Consider the following 23,746-nt stretch of genomic DNA (forward strand, 5'->3'; position numbering starts at 1 on the left):
TGAGGCGGCCACCCGGCCGCGGCGCCTCCGCGGGGCGGTCCCTGCGCGCCCGCCTCGCGCCCGCCCCTCTCCACGCCCCCTCCCCTCCTCCCGGCCTCCGCCGCCCGCCGCGCCCGGCGGCCTCCCCTCGCTCGATCGCCGCTCTCCGCCTTTCCCTCGGGCCCCCGCGCAGCCCCCGAGCCACGCGCCCCGCAGCGGGGGTGGCGCGGCGCGCTCGCGGGACACGCGCGGCGCCTGGACGGGCCCGGGCGGGCGACCCCCGGCGCGCTCCCCTCCCCCCCGCCGGTGTCCCCCCCCCCCCCCAAGCCGGGGGCGCAGGGCCGCGTGCGCAGCCCCGGCCGCGCCGGGGGTCGCCGGGGCGCGAAGATGGAGGAGCCGCCGCGCGGGCGCTCGCACACGGTCACCACCACCGCCAGCTCTTTCGCCGAGAACTTTTCCACCAGCAGCAGCAGCTTCGCCTACGACCGCGAGTTCCTCCGCACCGCGCCGGGGCTCCTCATCGTGGCGGAGATCGTGAGTGGCCGGCGGGCCGGGGCGGGAGGCTCGGGCGCAGGTGGACCCCCCGTGCGCGCACCCGCCCGCCGCGCTGCTCGGGACGGAGTGAGCGTGGTCCCATAGGTGGGCTGGAGGTGCCTGGGCTCTATGGCTGGGAGAGACGGCCGCGACCCCCGGGACGTGGGTGGGCAGTGGGTGACGGGGACACCTGGTGCCCTGGATCTCCACGCGGATGGGCTCCGCTCTGAGCATGGGGGGCGGGGGAAGGAGACAGCTTCCTGCTTTCCCTCATTGTCTCCCCGGTGGGAAAATTGCGAACCAGGACAAGCTGAGTGCGTCAACCCCAGGTCTCCTGCCTGGTGCTGTGCACATCCCGTGTGGGTGCAGAACGTGCGAGAAAGGAGGCAGAGAGGTGCCTCCCCCTGTCCCCTGGAGGTGTCCCCAGAAGCCCCCCCCCCATCCTTGCTGGGACTGGAGCCCTGTCGGCAGCTGGTAGGGGTCACCCTCTGTAGACTCTGCACCCGGTGTCCGGCCTGGCCAGCCCGTTCCTTGCCCTCCTGCGCTTGTGCAATGCCTACAGGAGCCGTCCCCTTGGGGAGGTAGCTCGGCCTTCCCCATTTGAGCTGTGAAGCCAAGGCCCAGAGCCAGGAAGAAAGTCGCACCTGTGGATGGTGGCGCTAGGGTCCAAGCCCCACCTTGTTCTCCCAGGCCCTGCTCTTAACGCTCCGGGGGGCGTCCCTTCTGCTCTCTGTCCCAGAGTCTGGTTTGGGCATGCGTGCGGTTGAAGTGCAGCTTGTGCCGGAGCTGTCACGGTGCGGAAGTGACCGAAGGCTGCCCCCCTCCCCTGGCCCTTTGAGAATCTTTCAGGCAAACGTGTCCAGCAGGCCGCTCGATTGCCCCGGCAGCCTCAGAGCGCGGTCCACACCCACTCCATCGAGCTCGGTCCACACCCACTCCGTCCATGCACCCAGAGTGGGACCCCAGGGGTCCCCTCGGCCGGGCTGACCCCGGCAGGGGGCCCAATCAGAAGCTGCAGGCCTTGGAGCCACCTTCCAGCGCCTGGATTTCAGGAGTTCCACAAATATTTGCTGTGTGCATAAGGGAGTTGGCAGGCTGTGTTTGGGCAGGGCAACAAGCTGGCATGACACCGAGGGCTTCTACCCTGGGCTACGTTTGCAGCAGGCATGAAGTACAATGCCTCTTGCTTTCTGATTTATTACCAGAATGCACCGTGTTCCAGACTTTCTCGGAAAATGTGCAGGGGAGGGAAGACATATTGGCAGCCCATGCTGCCATCCCTAGAAAGAAGCGCATGTGGGCGTGTGTCCTTTGAGATTTTAGGACCTTTCTGGAAGTGCAGACGGGCACATAAGCAAAGCTGCCCTCATGACGGCTTGGGCCGAGTCTTTGTGTTTGCCCGCGTTCATTCGGCACAGGTTGGAGTCCGGCCGTGCTGCTGCAGATGTCCGCCTCCCTCCCTCGCTGTCCCCACACCTCCGGGGCTCCCCAGAGCTTGTTTCTGATGCTGGGGGGCTCTCAGTTGTATGCATGTGCCGTTGCCTTCCTGTCTGAACGGTGGGGCGTGTTAGCTCTCCTGGGCCACCTTCCCCCACCTTTTGCATCAAGGGGTCTTCAAAGCCTCCTGGACAATGCATGTTGTGAACGAACCCTGTGTTCAGACTTTCTTTCCACCAGAATAACTTTGTATTTTAATTCCATTTTCCCCTGAGCTCTTGGAAGTGCCACTGTATGCCTTGCTCGTCTCCCACCATAGCCATCAGGTGGTTTGGGTTAGAACAACAGCCTACCTACGGCACCCAAGACACTGTGCAGCCCTGGGCCACCCAGCAGCGGGGGGGAGCTTCTCCTTGTTCTTCCTGATGTCCTACTCCCCTTCTGAGTCACAGTTCTCCAGGGAGCAAACGCTGCTTTACCCTGGATGTCTAACCCTCCTCCCAGTTAGCTGAGCCACCCCTCTCCCCACCTGCCCTGTGGCCTGGGCCCACTGGGGTCTCTGAAGGCTGTCATGTCCAGAGCTCTCCTCTGCCACCTGGAGTGACACACAGGTCTCTAGTGGTCTCGTGGAAATTGAGACTTGGTTTTTTTTTTTTTTTTAAAGATTTATTGGCCGGCGCTGCGGCTCACTAGGCTAATTCTCCGCCTGCGGCGCTGGCACCCCAGGTTCTAGTCCTGGTCGGGGCACCGGATTCTGTCCTGGTTGCTCCTCTTCCAGTCCAGCTCTCTGCTGTGGCCCGGGAAGGCAGTGGAGGATGGCCCAAGTCCTTGGGCCCTGCACCTGCATGGGAGACCAGGAGAAGCACCTGGCTCCTGGCTTCGGCGGCGCAGTGCGCCGGCCGCAGAGCAGCGGCCATTGGAGGGTGAACCAACGGCAAAGGAAGACCTTTCTCTCTGTCTCTCTCTCACTGTCCACTCTGCCTGTCAAAAAAAAAAAAAAAAAGATTTATTTGTTTATTTGAAAGGAAGAGTTACAGAGAGGCAGAGAGAGAGAGAGAGAGAGGTCTTCCATCTGCTGGTTCACTCCCCAGATGGCCACAACAGCCAGGGCTGGGCTGATCCGAAGCCAGGAGCCAGGAGCTTCTTCCGGATCTCCAGCGTGGGTGCAGGGGCCCTAGAGTCATCTTCTGCTGCTTTCCCAGGCACAGTAGCAGGTAGCTGGATTGGAAATGGAGCCGCCTGGACTTGAACCGGCGCCCATATAAGAGACAGGCGCTGCAGGCGGAGGCTTTACCCTCCACACCACGGCGCCGGCCTCCAGACTTGCACCTTTTAAGATGTCTTCCTTCCGTTGCATGTAATGAACAGACTGAATGTTTGGTTGGAAATTGTTTTCTTTGGAATGTTGGAAGTACCCATCTGCCGTCCTCTAGCGATCCTCAGTTTTATTCCAGTCTTCACTCCCCCCACCTCTTCCTGGAAGCCCACAGGACCTTCTTTCTCCCCAGAGACTGGAAATACCACAGGGACCAGTGTGTGTTCCTCCCTAGCACTGGCGTTTGGTGTGTTCTCCCCAAGAGAGAAACAGGTTCACCTTAAGAGAGGGACTTTCTTTTTGCTTTCTCTCTCTCCATTTTCTCAGTTCTAAAACTCTTTGTATTTTCCCCTATGTATGTATATTCCTGTGATTTTTTTTTTCATGCTGATTTGCGGCCTGCTATTTGCGCTCTGTGCCATGGGCATTTCTCGGGTTTTGTGTCTCCTGAGTTGTTCGAGTTCCTGCCGGCAGTGAGGACATCCCGTGCTGGCTTTCCCTAGTCCTGCTCCTGTATAGTGCACAGTACGTGCTGTTTCTGGTATAACCAGTGCTGTCGCGGCCTCCTTTGTCTTTCCACATTTGTCCAGTGGTTTTTCTTGAGGAAAAGTTTTTTAGAGTGGAATTGTTGGGCCCATGGGTGTGCACATTTAAAGATTTTATGACGTGTTATCAGGTCATTTTCCCCAAACTTGTTTTTTTTAAAGGTAACCTTTATTTTTCTTTTTAAAGATTTATTTATTTGAAAGTCAAAGTTACACAGAGAAAGGAGAGGCAGAGAGAGAGGTCCTCCATCCGCTGGTTCACTCCCCAATTGGCTGGAATGGCCAGAGCTGTGCCGATCTGAAGCCTGGAGCCCGGAGCTTCCTCTGAGTCTTCCACATGGGTGCAGGGGCCCAAGCACTTGGGCCATCTTCTACTGCTTTCCCAGGCCATAGCAGAGAGCTGGATCAGAAGTGGAGCAGCCGGGACTCGAACCGGCGCCCATATGGGATGCCAGCACTGCAGGCGGTGGCTTTACCCGCTACACTACGGCGCCGGCCCCTCCAAAGTTCTACTGGTTTAAATTGTCATCAGTAGTAGCACGAACCTATTAGGCTAAACACATAAGGATACTTTAAAAAGTTCACAGAACAGTGAAATAAAAAGATAAGTGTATTTTGGTGCAAAACAATTTGCAGTCTATGCATAGTTTTTTCATAATATTCATTTTCCAAAAACTTTTAAGAAAACTCTTTACTTGAAAGACAAAGAAACATACAGAGAGAGAGAGACAGACAGACAGACAGACAGACTGATACAGATCTTCCAGCTGCTGTTTATTTCCTAAATGCCCACATCAGCCTGGGTGGGGCCAGGTTGAGACCACAAGTGGGGAAATCCAGGTCTCCCACGTAGGCGTCAGGAATTCAGTTACCTGAGCCACCCCTGCTGGCTGTACATTAGCCGGAGCTGGGGCTTGAACCCCGGGAACTCTGGTACAGGGTGTGGGTGTCCCAGGCAGTGGTTCACCTGCTGTCCCACATGCCCTCCCCTCCCCAGACTTTCAAGACTACCTGTTTGTATGGATTTCAATTTTTTTGCACTAAAATGAAGTTGTGTTTTAATTTAATTTTCCATGAAGTTTTCTTTAACAATTTAAATTTGTTTATTTATTTGAGAGGCAGAGGAGAATGATGGCGCTCACATCTGCTGGTTCACTTTCCAAATACCCCGAGCGAGCGGGGTGAAGCCGGGAGCCGGGAACTCCATCCGGGTCTCCCGTGTGGGTGAGCCGTCACCCCTGCCTCCCAGGTGTGTGCTTTAGCAGGAAGCTGGAGAAGGGAGTGGGGCCAGGATGCACCCAGGCACCCAGGCACTCCAGCGGGTGTCTTATCTGCTGCTGCACCACAAACTTTTGGAAGCACTTTGTACTTTTTTTAAGTTGGATAAATTCTTAAAATTGAAAATGAGATACTGTGTGTTTTTTTTTTTAAAGATTTATTTATTTATTTGAAAGTCATAGTCACACAGAGAGAAGGAGAGGCAGAGAGAGAGAGAGAGAGAGGTCTTTCATCTGCTGGTTCACTCCCCAACTGGCTGCAATGGCTGGAGCTGCACTGATCTGAAGCCAGGAGCCAGGAGCTTCTTCCGGGTCTCCCATGTGAGTGCAGGGGCCCAAGGACTTGGGCCATCTTCTGCTTTCCCAGACATAGCAGAGAGCTGGATTGGAAGTGGAGCAGCCGGGACTTGAACTGGCATCCATATGGGATGCCAGCACCACAGGCAGTGGCCTTACCCGCTACGCCACAGCACCGGCCCCGAGATAACCTGTTTTGATTCTAAGATACTCTTTTGTTCATGTTTTAATCTCTGAGTCAGGATGCAGTTTCTAATAGATGACTTCTTGGATGTCATGAAATATACTTTTTTTTTTTTTAAAAAGATTTATTTATTTGAAAGAGTTACACACACACACACACACACAGAATTTTCCATTTGCTGGTTCATTCCCCAAATGGCCGCAGTGGCCAGGGGTGGTTCAGGCCAAAGCAGGAGCCTGAAGTTCCATCCAGGTCTGCAGGTGCAGGGGCCCAGCTCTTTGGGCCATCCTCTGCTGCTTTCCTAGGCCCTTAGCAGGGAGCTGGACTGAAGTGAGAGCAAATGGGATTAAACTGGCACCCGTATGGGATGGCGGCCTCGGGTCGTAGCCCTGGAATACGACACTTCCGTGGAGTGGGGACTCCCAGCAGATGTATTCCAAGTTCTTGTCTCTGCCTAGGAGACGACTTCAAAGCCGGGATGGAGATAAGGTGCGAGAATGGCAGGAGGGGTTATTTCAAGAGGTTAAGGGACAGGTACACACTCACAAGTGGATGCAGGCGACCTCGTGGGGAGGCTTCATTGGGCAGGGTGTGGTGTCTTAATTGTGTGTCCAAGTGAGGTAGCGTTTGGGTGGGGTTCAGTGCGTTGGATGATCTCTGGGAAGGTGTCATGGAGTCTCCATGTGGAGCTCATTACACACCTATTCACGTGGTGCCTCGTGCATAACGGAGCATAACGGAGGCGGCTCAGGTGCATCGTGGGAAGTCGGTGTGCAGAATTGGCGTGGAAGGGGGTAGGGCTGCGGCAGAGCCTGCTGGATGCCTGTTACCCCTTGTTCAGCAACTCCCTGCCTCGCCCATATCAGTTCCACTTGTTCTTTATATGGTGTGTGTGTTTTGAACTATTGCTATCCCATTCCTGAGATTAAGATACACCTGCCAGGGCCGGCGCCGGGGCTCACTTGGTTAATCCTCCGCTTGTGGCGCCGGCATCAAATATGGACACCGGGTTCTAGTCCCGGTTGCTCCTCTTCCACTCCAGCTCTCTGCTGTGGCCCGGGAGGGCAGTGGAGGATGGCCCAAGTGCTTGGGCCCTGCACCCGCATGGGAGACCAGAAAGAAGCACCTGGCTCCTGGCTTCGGATCGGCGCAGCACCAGCTGTAGTAGCCATTTAGGGGGGTGAACCAATGGAAGGAAGCCCTTTCTCTCTGTCTCTCTCACTATCTATATCTCTACCTGTCAAATAAAAAAAGACCTACTTCCTGCCGTGGCGGCCATTTGGGGGGTGAACCAACAGAAGGAAGACCTTTCTCTCTGTCTCTCTCCCTCACTGTCTAACTCTGCCTGTCAAAAAAAAAAAAAAAAAAAAAAGATATGCCTGCCACCAGAAAAGTGCTACTTCTGCATTATAAAAGCAAAACACTGTGGGCAGCGCTGTGGCACAGTGAGTTAACACCCTGGCCTGAAGCACCAGCATCCCATATGGGCGCCAGTTTGAGACCCGGCTGCTCCACTTCTGATCCAGCTCTCTGCTGTGGCCTGGGAAAGCAGTAGAAGATGGCCCAAGTCCCTGGGCCCCTGCAGCCATGTGGGAGACCCTGAGGAAGCTCCTGGCTCCTGGCTTCAGACTGGCGCAGCTCCAGCCATTGCGGCCATCTGGGGAGTGAAGCGGCGGATGGAGGACCTCTCTCTCTCTCTCTGCCTCTCTCTGTAACTCTGTCTTTCATATAAATAAAAATCTTTAAAAAAAAAAATGAATAGACTACTATCAAATGCTACAACATGGGTGAAAATTAAAAAAAAAAAAACTAATTAAAAACAAAACACCAAGAGAATGACCAAGAACCTGACTTCCTGCTTGAAACTGGGCATTGGCAAAGAAAACACAGTTTTTCCCCAACTCGCTTATTTAACTGGCTTCCTCACAGGGACGAGTGGTAGTGGCTGTCCCTACTCAAATACTCAAGGGGTGCCAATGGAACGCCATTTCCTTGCCTTTACGGTTTTTTTTTTTTTTTTTTTTTTTTTTTTGACAGGCAGAGTGGACAGTGAGAGAGAGAGACAGAGAGAAAGGTCTTCCTTTGCCGTTGGTTCACCCTCCAATGGCCGCTGCGGCCGGCGCACCGCGCTGATCTGAAGCCAGGAGCCAGGTGCTTCTCCTGGTCTCCCGTGCGGGTGCAGGGCCCAAGCACTTGGGCCATCCTCCACTGCACTCCCTGGCCACAGCAGAGAGCTGGCCTGGAAGAGTGGCAACCAGGACAGAACCCGGCGCCCCAACCGGGACTAGAACCCGGTGTGCTGGCACCGCAAGGTGGAGGATTAGCCTGTTGAGCCACGGCTCCGGCCGCCTTTACAGTTTTCTAACGAGCCAGAAGCAACCCAGCACTTGCCCTGTGACTTGCAGATGCTGTGGGCTGTGACTGCCACCAGTACTGGAAGAATGAAGTCATCTGTGAGCTGTGAGCTGTGAGCACCCTTTCTGCCGACTTCAGGACGACTTAGAGCACCCATGCCATAATTTACTTTTATTTTATTATTTTATTTACTCACTGTCCCGGCAAACAGAGTTGAGCCCTGAGAGCTGGAATCCAAACTGCTCTCTTGTTGATCCTTTCGAATAACAGTGAGCCTGGCTTCCATCACCCAGTCTTTGTGGGAGAATCAGGAAGAAACGGCCCCCCGCGGTGGTTCCGGCAGGTGTGGGAGCAGGTGGGCAGGGCGTGTGCAGTGTTGGGGTTTCTGTAAGTGCCCTGGAGGCCAGGAACGCTAGAAGTCCTGACATGCAGGGCGGGGTGCTGCCATGGAGCACTGCCTCGTGGCTGGTCGGTAGCAGCGCTGTCTGCCACGGGCGTGGACTGGTGCAGGAGTTCCTGAGTGATGGCGTACAAACGCTCCTCCTGCTCCTGTGCCGTCTCCCTTCGCCAGATGTCCCACCACCGCCGAGGTTGACCTGTGTGCACCGTGGCAAGGCCCCGCCCCCACCTCTGGCCTGCCCTGACACCTGTGGGTGGCTCCCAGGCGAGGGGAGGGGGCAGCTCCCTGCTGGGGCCCAGCAGGTTGGCTGGGTCTCTCCCCATGGCTGACTATCGCTTGTGGTTTTCCTGCACCCTGCTTTATAAATGACCCCTTTATTGAGCTCTACTCAGATTACCCAATCTGAACGTGCCTGGCTTCCTGCTGAGACCTGATACGTTGCCTTTCCTCATCAATGATTAATTTCTTGTGACATTCTTTTTTTAAAAAAATATTTAATTATTTAATGTATTTGAAAGAGAGGCAGAGACAGAGACAGGTAGGCAGAGAGTTCTCATTTGGGGGTCACTCCCCTGTTGCCTGCAACAGCCTGGGGCTGGGCTAGGCCACAGTCAGCAGTTGGAAGCTCCATCCAGGTCTCCGCTGTGGGCGGCAGAGCCAGTGCTTCAGGCATTGTCCGCTGCCTCCTGGGTGTGCATTAGTGGGAAGCTGGAATCTCCAGTAAGTCCAGTAGAACTCAACCTCAGGCACTGCACTATGGGATACGGGCATCTTTTCCTTCCTTCCTTCCTTCCTTCCTTCCTTCCTTCCTTCCTTTGGGGGGGGAGAGGGAGGGGGAGGGAGATCTTCCTTCTGCTGGTTCACTCCCCAGATGGCCACAACAGCCAGGGCTGGGCCAGGCCAAAGCCAGGAGCCAGGAGCTTCTTCCAGGTCTTCCATGTGGGTAACAGGGGCCTAAGCACTTGGGCCACCTTCTGCTGCTTTTCCCAGGCCATTAGCAGGGAGCTGGATTGGAAGTAGAGCAACCAGGACATGACCCGGGACCCATATGGAATGCCTGTGTTGTAGGTTGTGGCTTTACCTGCTGTGCCACAGCTCTGGTCTCTCAAGCTGTATCTTTAACTGCTAGACAGGGCCGGCACTGTGGCGTAGTGGGCATTCCATATGGGCGCTGGTTCGTGTCCTGGCTGCTCCACTTCCAATCCAGCTCCCTGCTAATATACCTGGGAAAGCAGCAGAAGACAGCCCAAGGAGTTGGGTCCCTGCACCTGTGTGGGAGACCCAGAAGAAGCTCCTGGCACCTGGCTTTGGATTGGCCCAGCTCCGACTGTTATGGCCATTTGGGGAGTGAATGAGTAAATGGAAGACCTCTCTATTTCTGTCTCTATCTCTGTCTCTATCTCTATCTCTATCTCTATCTCTATATCTCTATCTAACTCTGCCTCTCAAATAAATAAACATATAAAAAAAAACTACTAGACAAAATGTCCAGTCTGTGTTTTTTATGTATTTATTTGGAGGAGAGCGCGCGAGAGAGTGAGAGAGCTAGCTAGCTAGCTAGGTTACACCTGCTAACTCACTCTCCAAATGCCCACAGTGCCCAGGGCTGGGCTGAGCTGAAGTCAGGAGCCAGGAACTGAGTGCAGGTCTCCCCTGTGGGTGGCGGGAACACATCTGCTTGAGCCATCACTGCTGCTTCCCGGGGTCAGCCCAGGCAGGAGGCTGGAGCCAGGCACTGAACCCAGGTACTTAAAAGAGTTACAGAGAGAGGTAGAGACAGAGAAAGAGCTCTTCCATCCACTGGTTCACTCCCCAGATGGCCACAATGTCTGGAGCTGCGCTGATCCGAAGCCAGGAGCCAGGTGCCTCCTCCTGGTCTCCCATGCAGGTGCAGGAGCCCCAGGACTTGGGCCATGTTCCACTGCCATCCCAGGTCATAGCAGAGAGCTGGATCAGAAGTGGAGCAGCTGGGACTAGAACCGGCGCCCATATGGGATGCCGGCGCTTCAGGCCAAGGCATTAACCCGCTGCACCACAGTGCTGGCCCCATGATTTATATTTTCTTTTAAGAGCTTCATAGTTTCAGATCTTTCATTTATGTGTGTGGTGTTCCTTTTGAGTTTATTCTGTATATGGGATGAGGTAGGGATAGCTAATCATCCTGCACCATTTCTGTTCTTTCTTCCTTTCTTTTAAAATTTATTTATTTGAAAGGCAGAGTTAGAGAGATAGAGAAGGAGATACAGAGAGAGACTTTCCATCCACCAGTTCACTCCCCAAATGGCTGCGATGGCCAGGGCTGGGTCAGGCCAAAGCCAGGGACCAGGAGCTTCTTCCAGCCTCCTACATGGATGCAGGGGCCCAAGGACTTAGGCTGGCCTCTGCAGCTTTCCCAGGTGCATTAGCAGGGAGCTGGATCAGAAGTGGAGCAGCAGGATCTCGAACAGGTGCCTACATGGGATACAGGTGCTTCAGGCATTGGCTTAAACCACTGTGCCACAGTGCTGGCCCCACGGTACCTTTTTTTTTTTTTTAAAGATTTATTTTTATTTATTTGAAAGAGTTACAGAGAGAGGTAGAGACAGAGAGAGAGGCCTTCCATCTGCTGGTTCACTCCCCAGATGGACAAAATGGCTGGAGCTGCGCCGATCTGAAGCCAGGAGCCAGGAGCCTCCTCCGGGCCTCCCACACGGGTGCAGGGGCCCAAGCACTTGGGCCATCCTCCACTGCTTTCCCAGGCCCCAGCAGAGAGCCAGATCGGAAGAAGAGCAGCCAGGACTAGAACCGGCACCCATACGGTATGTCAGTGCTTTAGGCCAGGGCTTTAACCCGCTGTGCCACAGTGCCGGCCCCAAGTACCATTTCTTAAAAGGCCATTTTTCTCACACTGAATTGTCTTGGCCCTCTTGTTGAAAATCAGTTGGATTTACATATAAGGGCTTTATTTCTGAATTTTAAGTTCTACTTGGTCTGTATGTTTATCCTTCTGCCACTACCGTATTATATTGATTACTGCAGCCTTGTAGTAAGTTTTGAAATCAGAAAAGTGAATCTCCAACTTTGTTGCTCTTTGTGAAAATTGTTTTGGCTGTTTTGGGTCCTTGCATTGCTGTATGAATTTTAGGATCAGTTTGTAATTACTGCAAATTTAAAAAAAATGGCAGAAGGGTTTCAATATGGGTTCTGTTCTATCTGTAGATCAATGTGGGGAGTGCTGCCATTTTAACAAAATTAAATCTTCCAGTGTGTGAGTGTGGGGTATTTTTCCATTTTTTTATTTCTTCTATAGTTTCTTTCAGCAGTTTTATAGTTTTCAGCATACATCTCTTGTACTTTTTTTTTTAACCTTTATTTTTGTATTTGAAAGGCAGGGTTACAGAGAGACAGAGGCAGAGAGAGAGAGAGAAGGAGAGTGAGGGAGAGAGAGGTCTTCTACCCACTGGTTCAGTTCCCAAATGGTTGCAATGGCTGGAGCTGGGCCGATCTGAAGCCAGGAGCCAGGAGCTTCTTCTGGGTCTCTCACGTGGGTACAGGGGCCTAAGGACTTGGGCCATCTTCTGCTCTCCCAGGCGCATTAATAGGGAGCTGGATTGGAAGTGGAGCAGCCGGGACTCGAACTGGTGTCCCTATGGGATGCTGGTGCTGCAGATGGCAGCTTAACCTGCTGTGCCATAGCGCCGGCCCCAAGTCATTTCTATAAATGGAGAGTCTCTGTCCACCTGTCCTCCTTCACTCCCTGCTCTCCTGTCCACTGCTCTGATGCAACCTCCATTGCCTTTCTTCAGACCTTTCTCTGTGCACGTACGGATGTATGCACGGTCTTGGTATTTCTGTCCTTCTCCCTTTGTTTCCTAGCTGAAGTGAGGGTCACGTGACAAAGTGAACCAGTGTAAAATGAACAATTGAGAGTACATTTAAAATGTTGTCCAATTGCCACTCCTAACTAGGACCAAATGTTTCATCTCCCCAAAAGGGAAATATCCTCTTTTTTTAAGTTTATATTTTAAAAGTTAACATACTCACTTAAAGGCAGAGAGAGAGAGAGAGAGAGAGAGAGAGAGAAGCAGAGATAGCTCCCATCTGCTGACTTATTCCCTAAATATTCACAGGGACCAGGGATGGGCAGTGCAGAAGTTTGATACGGGGCACTCTGCATGGGTGGCAGGGACCCAGGTGCCTGAGCCATCACCTGCTGCCTCCAGGGTGCACATCAGCAGGAAGCTGGAGTCAGGAGCGGAGCTGGGACTCAGATCCAGGCCCTCCACTGTGGGGTATGGGTGTTCCAAGTGGTGTCGTAACTGCTCTGCCGGGCACCCAGCCTTCCTTTTATTTTTTAACTTTTCTTTGTCATCTTGTTCTAAGTACATCTTCTATAGCCATCATGCAGGGGGCATTTTATTTGTATACCCAGAATGAGAATTTGTTTCAATATAGGAATTTAACACATTCATATTGATTGTGATACCTTACTTAGAATTCTTGGTTTCCCCTACGGACTGCAAGTTATAAATTCTATTCCTATTTTGTTTCGTTACTTTAAAGTCTCCGCCACGAATGTTTGAACACTTGCTACCTAGTTCTAGCCATGGTTCCCACAGCCTTAGTTGCCACGTAAAGGACAGTGAGGGATAAACACCTCACACAGGTTGCCTTCTGCTATTATGTTACCACGGGAACGGAGCAACAAGCTGTAGGTGGGATGGTGTCAGAGGTGAAGTGGATGGTGGCATGCAACCCGGGTTGATGGGGTTCGGAGTGGAAGAAGATTGTTCCGCCCTGCTTAGAGTTTGCAGAGTCATGTTGGGGTCTCTCCCAGGCCCTGGGCAAGCAGAGCTTCCTCAGGGAGACCTGGAGCCCCCTTCGCAGGTGTCTCTAGCCAGACTGCAAAATGTGCATCTCCTGCTGTAAACTGTAACTTGCATACAGTTTACTCAGAGGCCTGGTTTACACTGGCCTGCCAGCTCACCGCCCTGTGACCCGGCTTCAACTTTCCTTTTGTGAATACCTGATCGTTTTTCTCTCCAGGAGCTTTTGGGAATTTCCCCCCATCTCTGGGGTCATATTTGCAAACTTTACCCATGTGTGTTTCTGCCTTCCTCACCACTTTTTGGACTCCTTGTGTTGGATACTCAACTCTGGTTTCAGTCAGGGTGATTCTTATATCCTGCATTTTTTTCTTTGCTTTCCCCTTTAAAGGAATTTTTATTCAATCCAGGGGTTCCAGGAGAGATTAAACTGTCTTCAGTATTTCCTAATTTTTCTTTCATTTCCAAAAATCTTTGCACAGAGTTTTAGAGAAATTGCACTTTCGGCCCCAATTCAGATTTTTAGTGGGGTTCCTTCTGCTTTTCGGCCCATCTGTGAGGGTTTTATTTTCTCACCTCACTGTGAGTTTTACAGTGTAAATGACTAATGCATATCTCGTTTATCCAGTCTTCAGAAATGTTGGGTATTTACTGCATGCAAGAATGTGTGTCAGGCCCGGAAAATATCTCAGTAAATAGCAGCACCTCTCTGTTTACACCACGATCAGTGATAGGATGTGAGGCCGGAGCGGCTCAGGAAGACCCTGAGTTTTAAAATTGGAGCTGAGGTTGAGAGGCATCGCTTTCTTGTGTGCTTTTGGTCCTTCATGTATGTTAGAGTTAACTCTAAAATTTACCATGTAAAATGCTATTCGGTTCTCCTTCTTGTTTTTCTTCTCCTCCTCTTCTCCCCCCTCCTCTTCCTCCTCCCCCTCCTCCCCCTTCTTTCCTTCTTCCTCTACCCCCGTCCCCCTCCTTCCCCTCCCCTCCCCTCCTCCCCCCTCCCCCTCCCTCCTCCCTCCCTTCCTCCTCCCCCTCCCCTTCCTCCTGCCCCTGCTCCCTCTCCTTCCTTTTTTCTCCCCCTCCCTTTTGTTAAGATTTGTGACCAGTGCTATTTCCAGTACTTGTCCTTAGGTGAACATTGTACCATGTAAAGGGTTTTTTGTCTTGTTTTGTTTTGTTTTGTTTTGTTTTTGACAGGCAGAGTGGACAGTGAGAGAGAGAGACAGAGAGAAAGGTCTTCCTTTGCCGTTGGTTCACCCTCCAATGGCTGCTGCGGCCGGCACGCACCGCGCTGATCCAAAGCCAGGAGCCAGGTGCTTCTCCTGGTCTCCCATGGGGTGCAGGGCCCAAGGACTTGGGCCATCCTCCACTGCACTCCCGGGCCACAGCAGAGAGCTGGACTGGAAGAGGGGCAACCGGGACAGAATCCGGCACCCCGACCGGGACTAGAACCCGGTGTGCCGGCGCCGCAAGGCGGAGGATTAGCCTAGTGAGCCACGGCGCCGGCCATAAAGGGTTTTCACAGTCATTATCCGACTGCTGATAAACCAGCCCAAGCTGGGGGGAGTCCCTGCTCTCTCATTCCCGTTTCTAGGTGAGCCATGAGCCAGGGCACACTCCCTGTCCTATATGGGAATGAGTCAAGCCTGCCCTGTGGATTGCGTGGTGAAACCAGCCCCGTGGGTTGCTTGCCCTGCTCAGGTCTCGGGCCATGAGATTCACTGTGACCAGTCCAGTAGCATCTCCCTTCCCTGGGAAAGTGGGGTATCCATTATCTTGGACAGGGTTCAGTTGCAGATGACAGAATCCAGTCTGGCTAGCGGAAGCAACGTGGGATTTGTTACACATCATTTGACGTCCTCCAAAACCCTGGGTAGAGTTGGAGGAGCAGCCTGTGGGCTGGACTCTGAGGAACACTTTCGAGAATGGTAGTACGACCTCGCCTGCCATGAGCTGGAAGGAAAGGAAGCAGGATTTCCCCTTATGACTGCAGTGTTGTGACACATGGCACCAGATGGCACCGGATGACACAGCCCCCTGCCTCGCCTCTCAATATTTTAAAGCTAGGAGTGGGAGACTGGGGTTTCTTTTAGCGGCCACAGAAAAACCAGATGCCTCCTTGACAGTGTCTGCCGTGGGAACACAGAAACACCCAAAGCCTATCTTTTGCTTCTGGTGTCTTGGATAGGTGTGTCTGCCGCAACTCCGTCGTCATAGTAGAACCTGAGCCCCGCTCTGTCTCTCCTGTCTCTGGTGAGCAGTGAGGCACCAGCAAGGGGATAGAGTGGAGTTGAGTGGATCCACCTGAATCTAGTATTTACTGTGTCTACTTTCCCTGGATTCAGCCTGGGTCACTGTGATGCAGGTGGAAGATCACCTGGGAGTGGGTGTGCTTCTAAAGTGCTCTGAGGATTTGGCCTGTTTCAAAGACGGGCATTCTAGCCGTGTGACCTTGCACAACTGACCCAGTATTTCCTGAACTACCGCCTGTGATAATGAGAAAGGTGATGACAGCTTCTCTAATGGGAGTGAGCAGAAGTACCTGTGAGCCCAGGCCCAGAGTAGCTCTTGGTTATTTCTTGGGTAAGAGTAGTTTGTTCCTTCGGTTGTCCCCTCGGTAGGTGTAGACTTGGTTGACTGGTCCTGCTTGGACAGGGCTGCATTTGGGATTGTTACCGGAGAAATGCAGGGTTCTTGTCTTCGCGCAAGAAAGAATTCAGGCGTGAGACAGAGTAGTGGAAAGTAAAAGTAGCAAAGTTTATTAGGGAAGAGACATCCGTAAGAACGGATGGGCACCTCTCCAGACAGGACCTGGGAGAGAGTGCCCAGTCGCTCGGATGGGGGGGGGGGGGGATGAGGTTACATGGTTGAGTGGAGAGATTACACCTGGCCAGACCAGGCGGGCGGCTCAGCAGTGAGGCAGAGGGCTGAGGGCGCAGTCCGGTTGAGAGGCCGGGGGTGGGGGGTGGGGGTGGGGGGGTGGTTAAGGAGATGGGTCTCTGTCTTCACACATCTCCTCCTGAAACAAAGGATTTTATGGCTGTAAATATTAAGAAGCTCCTATCTGAGTTTTCCCCTGAAGGTATCAGACAGGAGGAAGCCTAGCTGGCGTGAGCAGGACCCCCTGGAGAATCCGGATCCGATCCGGAGCAGGGTGTTTGAAATGCAGATACTGGGCTGTATCTGGGAGACTGGAAGATTTGTCAGGCAGAAGGGGCGGGGACCTCCACCTGGCAGGTTATCGGGTAGAAGGGGGCAGGGCAGGATGCGAAGGCCGGGCTGCCCCTGAAACATCGGGATGACTTTGAGATGCAGATGCATATGCTGGACATAGATGTCTTCTCTTTAGGCCTTTGTGTCACACTGCCAGCAATGAGCGGTGAACATAGAATTTAGCCTCATTGCTAGGAACTGGGGTTAGGATTAGGATCGTACCTTGAACAAAGCTTGAAGACCACATTAAGAAACGCAAAGACTTGCTTATTTGAACTTTTTACATGATGAGTTCATTTAGACTTAGTGAGAGGTCAGTAGAATTAATGGATGATGCCAGCTTTGTACTCACAGGGGAGAGATTTTATCAGCAGACTTTATTCAAGGAATCCCTAGGTGTCAGATTTCCAGAGATCTGTGTTGAAAACCAGGCAAAGCTCACTCCTTGTTCCTTTCCTTCATTCTTCCAGAGTCTAATTATAAGAGGTGTCACTTTCTGGGGGAAATAGAATTCAGAGGAGACAGACCTCTTTGTTGTTTATTTACAGTCTGCCTTGTTTACTAAAAGGGCTTGAGGCGGGACAGAAGTCTTTACATTGAGGCTTTGAAGGCTGCAACAAGAAATCTACATCAATCAAGGTTTGAAGAACATCAAAGATCAGTTGAGGGAAGAAAGCCGTGATCTGACGCAGGCTGGAGTGAACGCTGTAGAACCGGAAAGTGAACAGCGGTCAAGAGATAAAATTGTGAGCACGTGTGGGCTAGTCGCCGGTCGGCTTTGGGTTTACTTGAGTGAGAATAAAAAACCTGTGTGCTTTGAGACTCTGGCCTTCCAAGCCCAAATGGAGATGTGCTAGCTGTATTTAATATTCCACTAGCGCCTACATTGGCAGTTGTACGTAAGGTTCCTTTAACTCTGATGTGAATCCTGAGTGAGTTTCCTCTTCATTCAAACTGTGTGCTCGTGTACATACTGCCTGAGGACGCTCATGTTGGATTTTTCCTCCCCCTTTACATGATTTGGTGACAGGTGGAAGCCCCGAGCTCAGTTCACTAGGTCACTGGTTAGTACCAGGCTGGCTTAGCTGCCACAGTGGGGCCAGGGGTCAGAGGGGAGTGCACCTGTTTCCCGTCTCCCAGGGTCTTTGAAAGTTGGAAAGGTCGAGCCACAGTGGTTCCTTTGCCGACTTGCATGATCGAGGGGTGGAGCTCTGTCTTCTGTAGACTTTGCTCATGCTCCCCAAGCTAAGATTCCTTGCTGGCTTAACTGTGTGTGTGTGTGTGTGTGTGAGAAATGTACAGCACTAAAGCCCATATATGAGTTAAAGAACAATGGAGCAAGTAACCGTATCCCAGCTGCCCTAGTCCACTTGTGCCAGCTATAACAGAATACCTGAGACCGGGAATTGTCCAAGACTGGAAGGGGCTGTGGGGTGAAGGTCAGGGCTGCTGGTAGGGGCGCTGTCTACTGAGGCTCAGATCCCTGGTTCCCAGATGGCGCCCTGGACGGTGCATCCACACCAGGCAGAAGGGCACGAAAGGGCAGACTCCCTTGGCCAAACCTTCCACAGCAGCATCAATCCATCGTGAGGACGCGAACGCTGTGGAGTTGGGCATCGAGCTGCCAGTACGTGGGTTTGCGGGGACACACTGAGAACATCACACCAACCCCCAAGCTTAGGGAAGAGCACATTCTCCAATCTGGGGCCTCACGTGGGCCTGCCCTTTGCCCCAGAGGTGGCCACCGCCCTCGATGTTGGTTCTGTACGTTCTGTATTGTGTGGAGCTCAGCACGTTCTGGGTGCCATTTAGCTGTGGCTCACTTTGAGCTGTGCAGAATCTGGGATCACACGTAGTTCTCTCTGTCACTCTCTGCTTTCGCCCGCTGTTGAGTATTTCCCATGTTGGTCCGTGTTCACTCTGGAAGCCCTATCATGTTCCATTTTCTCAAGTGCGGTGTCTCCTGGACCGCCACCTGGTGCACTGATTGACTTCTGGTGTTTCTCATTCCCTCTGTTCTGCTTATTTGGAAGTTAATCTGTTAGTAGATTTCCTAGTTATCTTCACATGCATCCTTAGTCTGTTACACAGGCTAATTGCTTTTTTTAAGATTTATTTTATGTACTTGAAAGGCAGAGTTCCAGAGAGAAGGAGAGAGGAGAGAGATCTCCCATCTTCTGGTTTGCTCCCCAGGTGGCTTCAGCAGCCGGGATGGGACAGGCCAAGGCCAGGAGCCAGGAGCTTCTTCCAGGTCTCCCACATGGGCACAGGGGCCCAAGGACTTGGAGTGTCTTCCCCAGCTCTCCCAGGCCACAGCAGAGAGCTGGATCGGAAGTGGAGCAGCCAGGACATGAACCTGTGCCCATACGGGATGCCGGCACTGCAGGCGACAACTTAACCTTCTACGCTGCAATGCCAGCCCCAGACAGGTTAATATTAATCAGCATTTTTAACCTGTTCCTAATCAGAAAGATCTCAGCACGCCAACTCAGATGGTATCCGTCATGATTTACGTTTTCTGGGCATTTCGTTCTGTCCACGTTTCTGCCTACGAGGGAGGCAGTGCACTTGTGCCCGCAACCCAGACAGCTGCCTGGTGCCTTTCTCATGGTTCCTGCTTAAATCTCAGGCCCCCATCTGTTTGTTTTTCTGAAACTCTTGCTTCCTCATTCTTGAGAGAGAATTGTACAGGTGCTAGGATTCTGTGTTGACACTTATTTAGTCTTAGCACATCGAGGGCATCTGTTGGTCTCCATGGTTGCTGTCAAAGCTGGCAAAGTGCAGATTGCCACTGCCTTCAGTTGACTACTTCTGCTTTCAGAATTGTCTTCGCCTTTGTATACAAAACCTCTCTGATAGGTCTAGCAGAGGACTTCTTTTTATGTATCTTTGGGTCCGGTTGGGATTCTTTGATCCAGTTGTTGGTCTTTTTTTTTTTTTTTTAAGTTTTATTTTATTATTTGAAAGACACAGTTATCAGAGAGAGGTAGAGATAGAGAGAGATCTTCCATCCGCTGGTTCACTCCCCAGATGGCCGCAACGGCCAGAACTGCGCCGATCCAAAGCCAGAAGCCAGGAGCTTCTTCCAGGTTTCCCACGTGGGTGCAGGGGCCCAAGGACTTGGGCCATCTTCCACTGCTTTCCCAGGCCATAGCAGAGAGCTGGATCAGAAGAGGAGCAGCCGGGACTAGAACCGGTGCCCATATGGGATGCTGGCACTTCAGGCCAGGGCTGTGCCACAGCTCTGGGCCCCCATTGGTCTTTCAACAGTATAGGGAACTTCTCTTCCTGAAACATTGGAAATTTTGTCTTTCCCAATTTATTTCATCATCGTCTGAAGCACTAATTAGATGTGGGTTAGATTCTCAGACTATTTCCCGTATCTCTTAAACTGCTGATTTCCCACTCTGGGTTCTTGGGCTGCATTTCAGTTATTATTCTTGCTACATCTTCCATTGAATTTTTGGTTTGTATTTCTTTGGAAGATAAACAGAGGGGAGAGAGAGAGAGATCTCCTATATACTGGTTCATTCCACAAATACCTCAACAGCTCATACTGGGCCAGACCAAAGCCAGGGACCAGGAACTCAGGCTGGGTCTCCCACACAGAGGCCGGGGACGCAGTTACTTGGGCCATCATCTGCTGCCTCTCAGACACATTAGCAAGCAAGTGGATCAGAAGTACAGGAGGGATTCGATCCCGGGCACTCAGGGATGTGGGCGCCCAAGCAGCAGCCTAACCTGCCACACTACAACACCTGCCTATCTTCTATTTCTGTATTTTTCCTTTAATCCAGCCATTGACTCTTCAGTTACATGTGTAGAAATTCCCTAACAGTTTGCAGATCTACTACTTTTTTTTTTTAAGATTTATTTTTTATTTATTTGAAAGAGTTACAAAGATGGGGATGGGGAGAGAGTGAGTGTGAGCGAACTGTCTTCCATCTGCTGGTTCACTCCCCAAATGGCTGCAACAGCCAGGGCTGGACAAGGCCGAAGCCAAGAGCTGGGAGTTTCTCCAGGTCTCCCACGTGGCTGCGGGGACCCCAGCACTCGGGCCATCTTCCACTGCTTTCCCATGATCAGAAGTGGAGCAGCTGGGGCTGGAATAGAGCCCAGCTGGGACTTAGGTCACTGCAGGTGGCACTTATCCTGAACCAGAACACCAGCCCCTCTGCTGTGTTCTCAGTCTGTGTAGACTCAGACCCAAACCAAAGGAGAGACTGAGCGTGGCTGTAAATGGAAAGCTAGATTTTCCCTCCTTTTAGTCATTGCCAAGATTGGCCTGCCTGCACTATCCTCTGTTCTTGTGGGTTGGTGAGTTGTTATCTCTCTAGCCTCATGTCCAAGGATGGCCTTTTAAGGTCGCAGCTCTACACAGGGGGGGTTGCTGAGAGATTCTTACCTTGACGGGCCCTTAACTTTGGCTTCCACCATCCAGCCCCTCGACAGAAGCTTGTTAAAGGAGTTAAACAGCAGCTTCTCCAAAGATGCTGTTCAGATGGTCAGTAGACACATAAAAAGATGCTCAATATGATTAAAACCACAGTGAGATGCCACTTGATACCCATGAGGATGGCTGTAATTAAAAAGACAAGAACAAGTATTGGCAAGGATCCAAAGAATTTGTGACCCTCAGGTGTTGCTGTTGAGATTGGAAAACGTGCAGCCGCTGTGGAAAACAATTTGTCAGTTCCTTGAAAGGAAAAGCAGAGTTATCGTGTGACCCAGCGATTCTGTTCTAGGCATATACCCAAGAGAATTTAGCAAAACGTGTTCCCACAGAGAAAGCCACGTGCGATGTTCATCACAGCATTTTTTTTTTTAAGAGGGAGAGAAGAAGAGGGATCAATCAGAGATAGAGATCTTTTTTTTTTTTTTTTTTTGACAGGCAGAGTGGATAGTGAGACAGAGAGACAGAGAAAAAGGTCTTCCTTTTTGCTGTTGGTTCACCCTCCAATGGCTGCTGCGGCCGGTGCATTGCGATGATCCAAAGCCAGGAGCCAGGTGCTTCTCCTGGTCTCCCATGGGGTGCAGGGCCCGAGGACTTGGGCCATCCTCCACTGCCTTCCCGGGACATAGCAGAGAGCTGGACTGGAAGAGGGGCAACCAGGATAGAATCCGGCACCCCAACCGGGACTAGAACCCGGTGTGCCGGCGCTGCAAGGCGGAGGATTAGCCTGTTAAGCCACGGCGCCAGCCCACAGCATTGTTGTAACAGCCAACGGCTGGAAACAGTTCACATGTCCATAGATGGATAAATAAAACGTGGTATATCCATACCATGGGATATTAGTTGGCAGTAAAATGAAGTAAGTACTGATATGTGCTGTGTGGAGCACACTGTATTGAAGACGTTGTGCTGGGTGAAGGACGACAGACACAGGTGGTATGGAGAGCAGGATTCCATTTTTACACAGTGCGCAGCATGAACAACTCCACAGAAGCAGAAAGCGGTGGTGCTTGTGAGGAAGGGGCGGGACTGCTGGTGGGTGTGGGCTTCTTCCCACGGTGACGGACGGAACAGGGAGTGGCGACGGCTGCACGGTTCTGCGGACGTGCTCACAGTCAGTTGTGGCAGGTGTTTGGCAGAGCAGGCCAGCTGCTCTCCATTCCAGCCTGCTCCCTGCACCCTGCAAGGCAGCGGGCAGTTACCCCAGTAGTTGAGTCCCTGTTTCCCATATGGGAGACCCAGATTGGCGTGACCCAGCCCTGGCCGTTGTAGGCATTTGGAAAGTGAACCTGTGTACACGAGATTCTCTCTATCTGTCTCTGTCTCTGTCTCTCTCTCTGTTGGTGTCTCTCTGCCTTTCAAATAAAATTAGTTAATTAGCCAACTAATTAAAAGGTCATTTTTATGATCTGAAGAATATAGGTATCTCAAGAAGATGGAAACTCAAGGATCCCAAGTTTGCAAACTCTCATTGTGGAAACTGACTGGCATTCAGGAACTCTTCAAGATTCTTGTTTTATTTCATTTTTGGCCTCTAAGGATTCTTTCATCCCAACTCAGCAACTCAGTGTTTTAAAATGGGGTGGGCGTTGTGGTGCAGCAGGTTAAACCGCTGCTGGAGTACCTGGGTTCAGGTCCCACCTCTGCTCTGGTCCTGCCTGCTGGCTGCACAGCCTGAGAGGTCGCAGAACTGACTCAAGCATTTGGGCTCCTGGCACCTATCTGGGAGACCGGGATGAAGTTCCAGGCTCTTGGCTTAGGCTGGGTCTGGACCTGGTTCTTGTGAGTTTTTGGGGAGTGAACCAGCAGGTGGTAGATGCCTCTCTCCTCTCTCTCTCTCTCTCTCTCTCTCTCTCTCTCTCTCTCTCTCTCCCCTACTGCCTTTCAAATAAATAAACCTTTAAAAAAGATTTAGCTTTTATCTGCACTTTTTTTTTTTTTTTTCATTTGGATGGATACCTGGTCTGTCATACCACCTGGAATTGAAGACAGACCCTCTTTCATTAAGAAAAAACCTTCAGGGCCAGTGTTGTGGCACAGTGGGTTAGGCTACCACTGAGGATGCCTTCATCCCATGTTGGAGTGCAAGTTCAAGTCCCGGCTGCTCCGCTTCAGATCCAGCTTCCTGCTAATGCACCTGGGAAGGCAACGGACAACAGCCCAAGTACCTGGGCTCCTACCACCTGTGTGGGAGACCTGGATGGAGTTCCTGCTCCTAGCTTCAGTCTGGCCCATCCCTGGTTGTGACCAATGGGTGGAAGATCTGTGTCCCCCTCCTCTCCCACTGTCCTCCCTGTCTCGTTTGCCTTTCAAGTAGGTAAGTAAGCAAATAAATGTTTTTAACTCAGAAGTGGTGTTGGGTCCTTCTGAGCACAGTTCGCCAGCAGGGCAGGAGGGCAGTGTGTCTCATGATGCGTGAATCTAACCTGAGTTGCTTTTCCAAAACCTGCATCTGACATTCTGATGAGCGGAAGTGACGCAGACTTCGGAGCAAACAGACCTGGCTTTGAGTTAAGTAGAATGTTCAGCATTTGAACGCTGTAGGTAAAACACGTCTAATACCTCCCTCTTGTGATTATTGGAAGGGGTAAACGTGGATTCCCGTGGCTGTGTAGGGCAGTGCCTGGCTCATGAGAAGTCATCACCCTTGTTTTGAGGGGGGTGGTGTGGGGCTGTGCCTCAAGGGTGCTGGTGCAACTGCTCAGAATCTCAGTGTGTCTGTGTGTGGAACCAAAGACCTTCCAGATGCTTCCGTTCAGTCCCAAAGAGCCTCTGTTCCCGTGGCCTTTTCCGCCTTCTCACACTCCTGTCCCCTTTGCTGATTGCCGTGTCCAGGGTCCACAGGAAGCCCACTCACCCCAGTGGGAGCTTGGCTTTAGGTGTGGATGGGAGCAGAGGCTCTTGGAGACTGCACACCTGCCTCGCACTCTGCCCACCTCTCTCGTTCTG

General features: G+C 52.1%; 1 protein-coding gene across 1 annotated transcript in view; it reads left to right on the plus strand.

The window, feature by feature from the left end:
• Positions 1-297: 297 nt before the first annotated feature.
• The window catches only part of CMTM8 (CKLF like MARVEL transmembrane domain containing 8), an 87,564-nt gene continuing 64,115 nt past the window's right edge, over positions 298-23,746 (plus strand). Inside the window, exon 1 of the mRNA XM_062179482.1 lies at positions 298-513. Coding sequence (XP_062035466.1) covers positions 367-513 — 147 coding nt within the window. The 5' untranslated portion in view covers positions 298-366. The remainder of the gene's footprint in view (positions 514-23,746) is intronic.

The sequence above is a fragment of the Lepus europaeus genome, chromosome 2 (assembly GCF_033115175.1).
Source record: "Lepus europaeus isolate LE1 chromosome 2, mLepTim1.pri, whole genome shotgun sequence".
In the NCBI taxonomy this organism is placed as follows: Eukaryota; Metazoa; Chordata; class Mammalia; order Lagomorpha; family Leporidae; genus Lepus; species Lepus europaeus.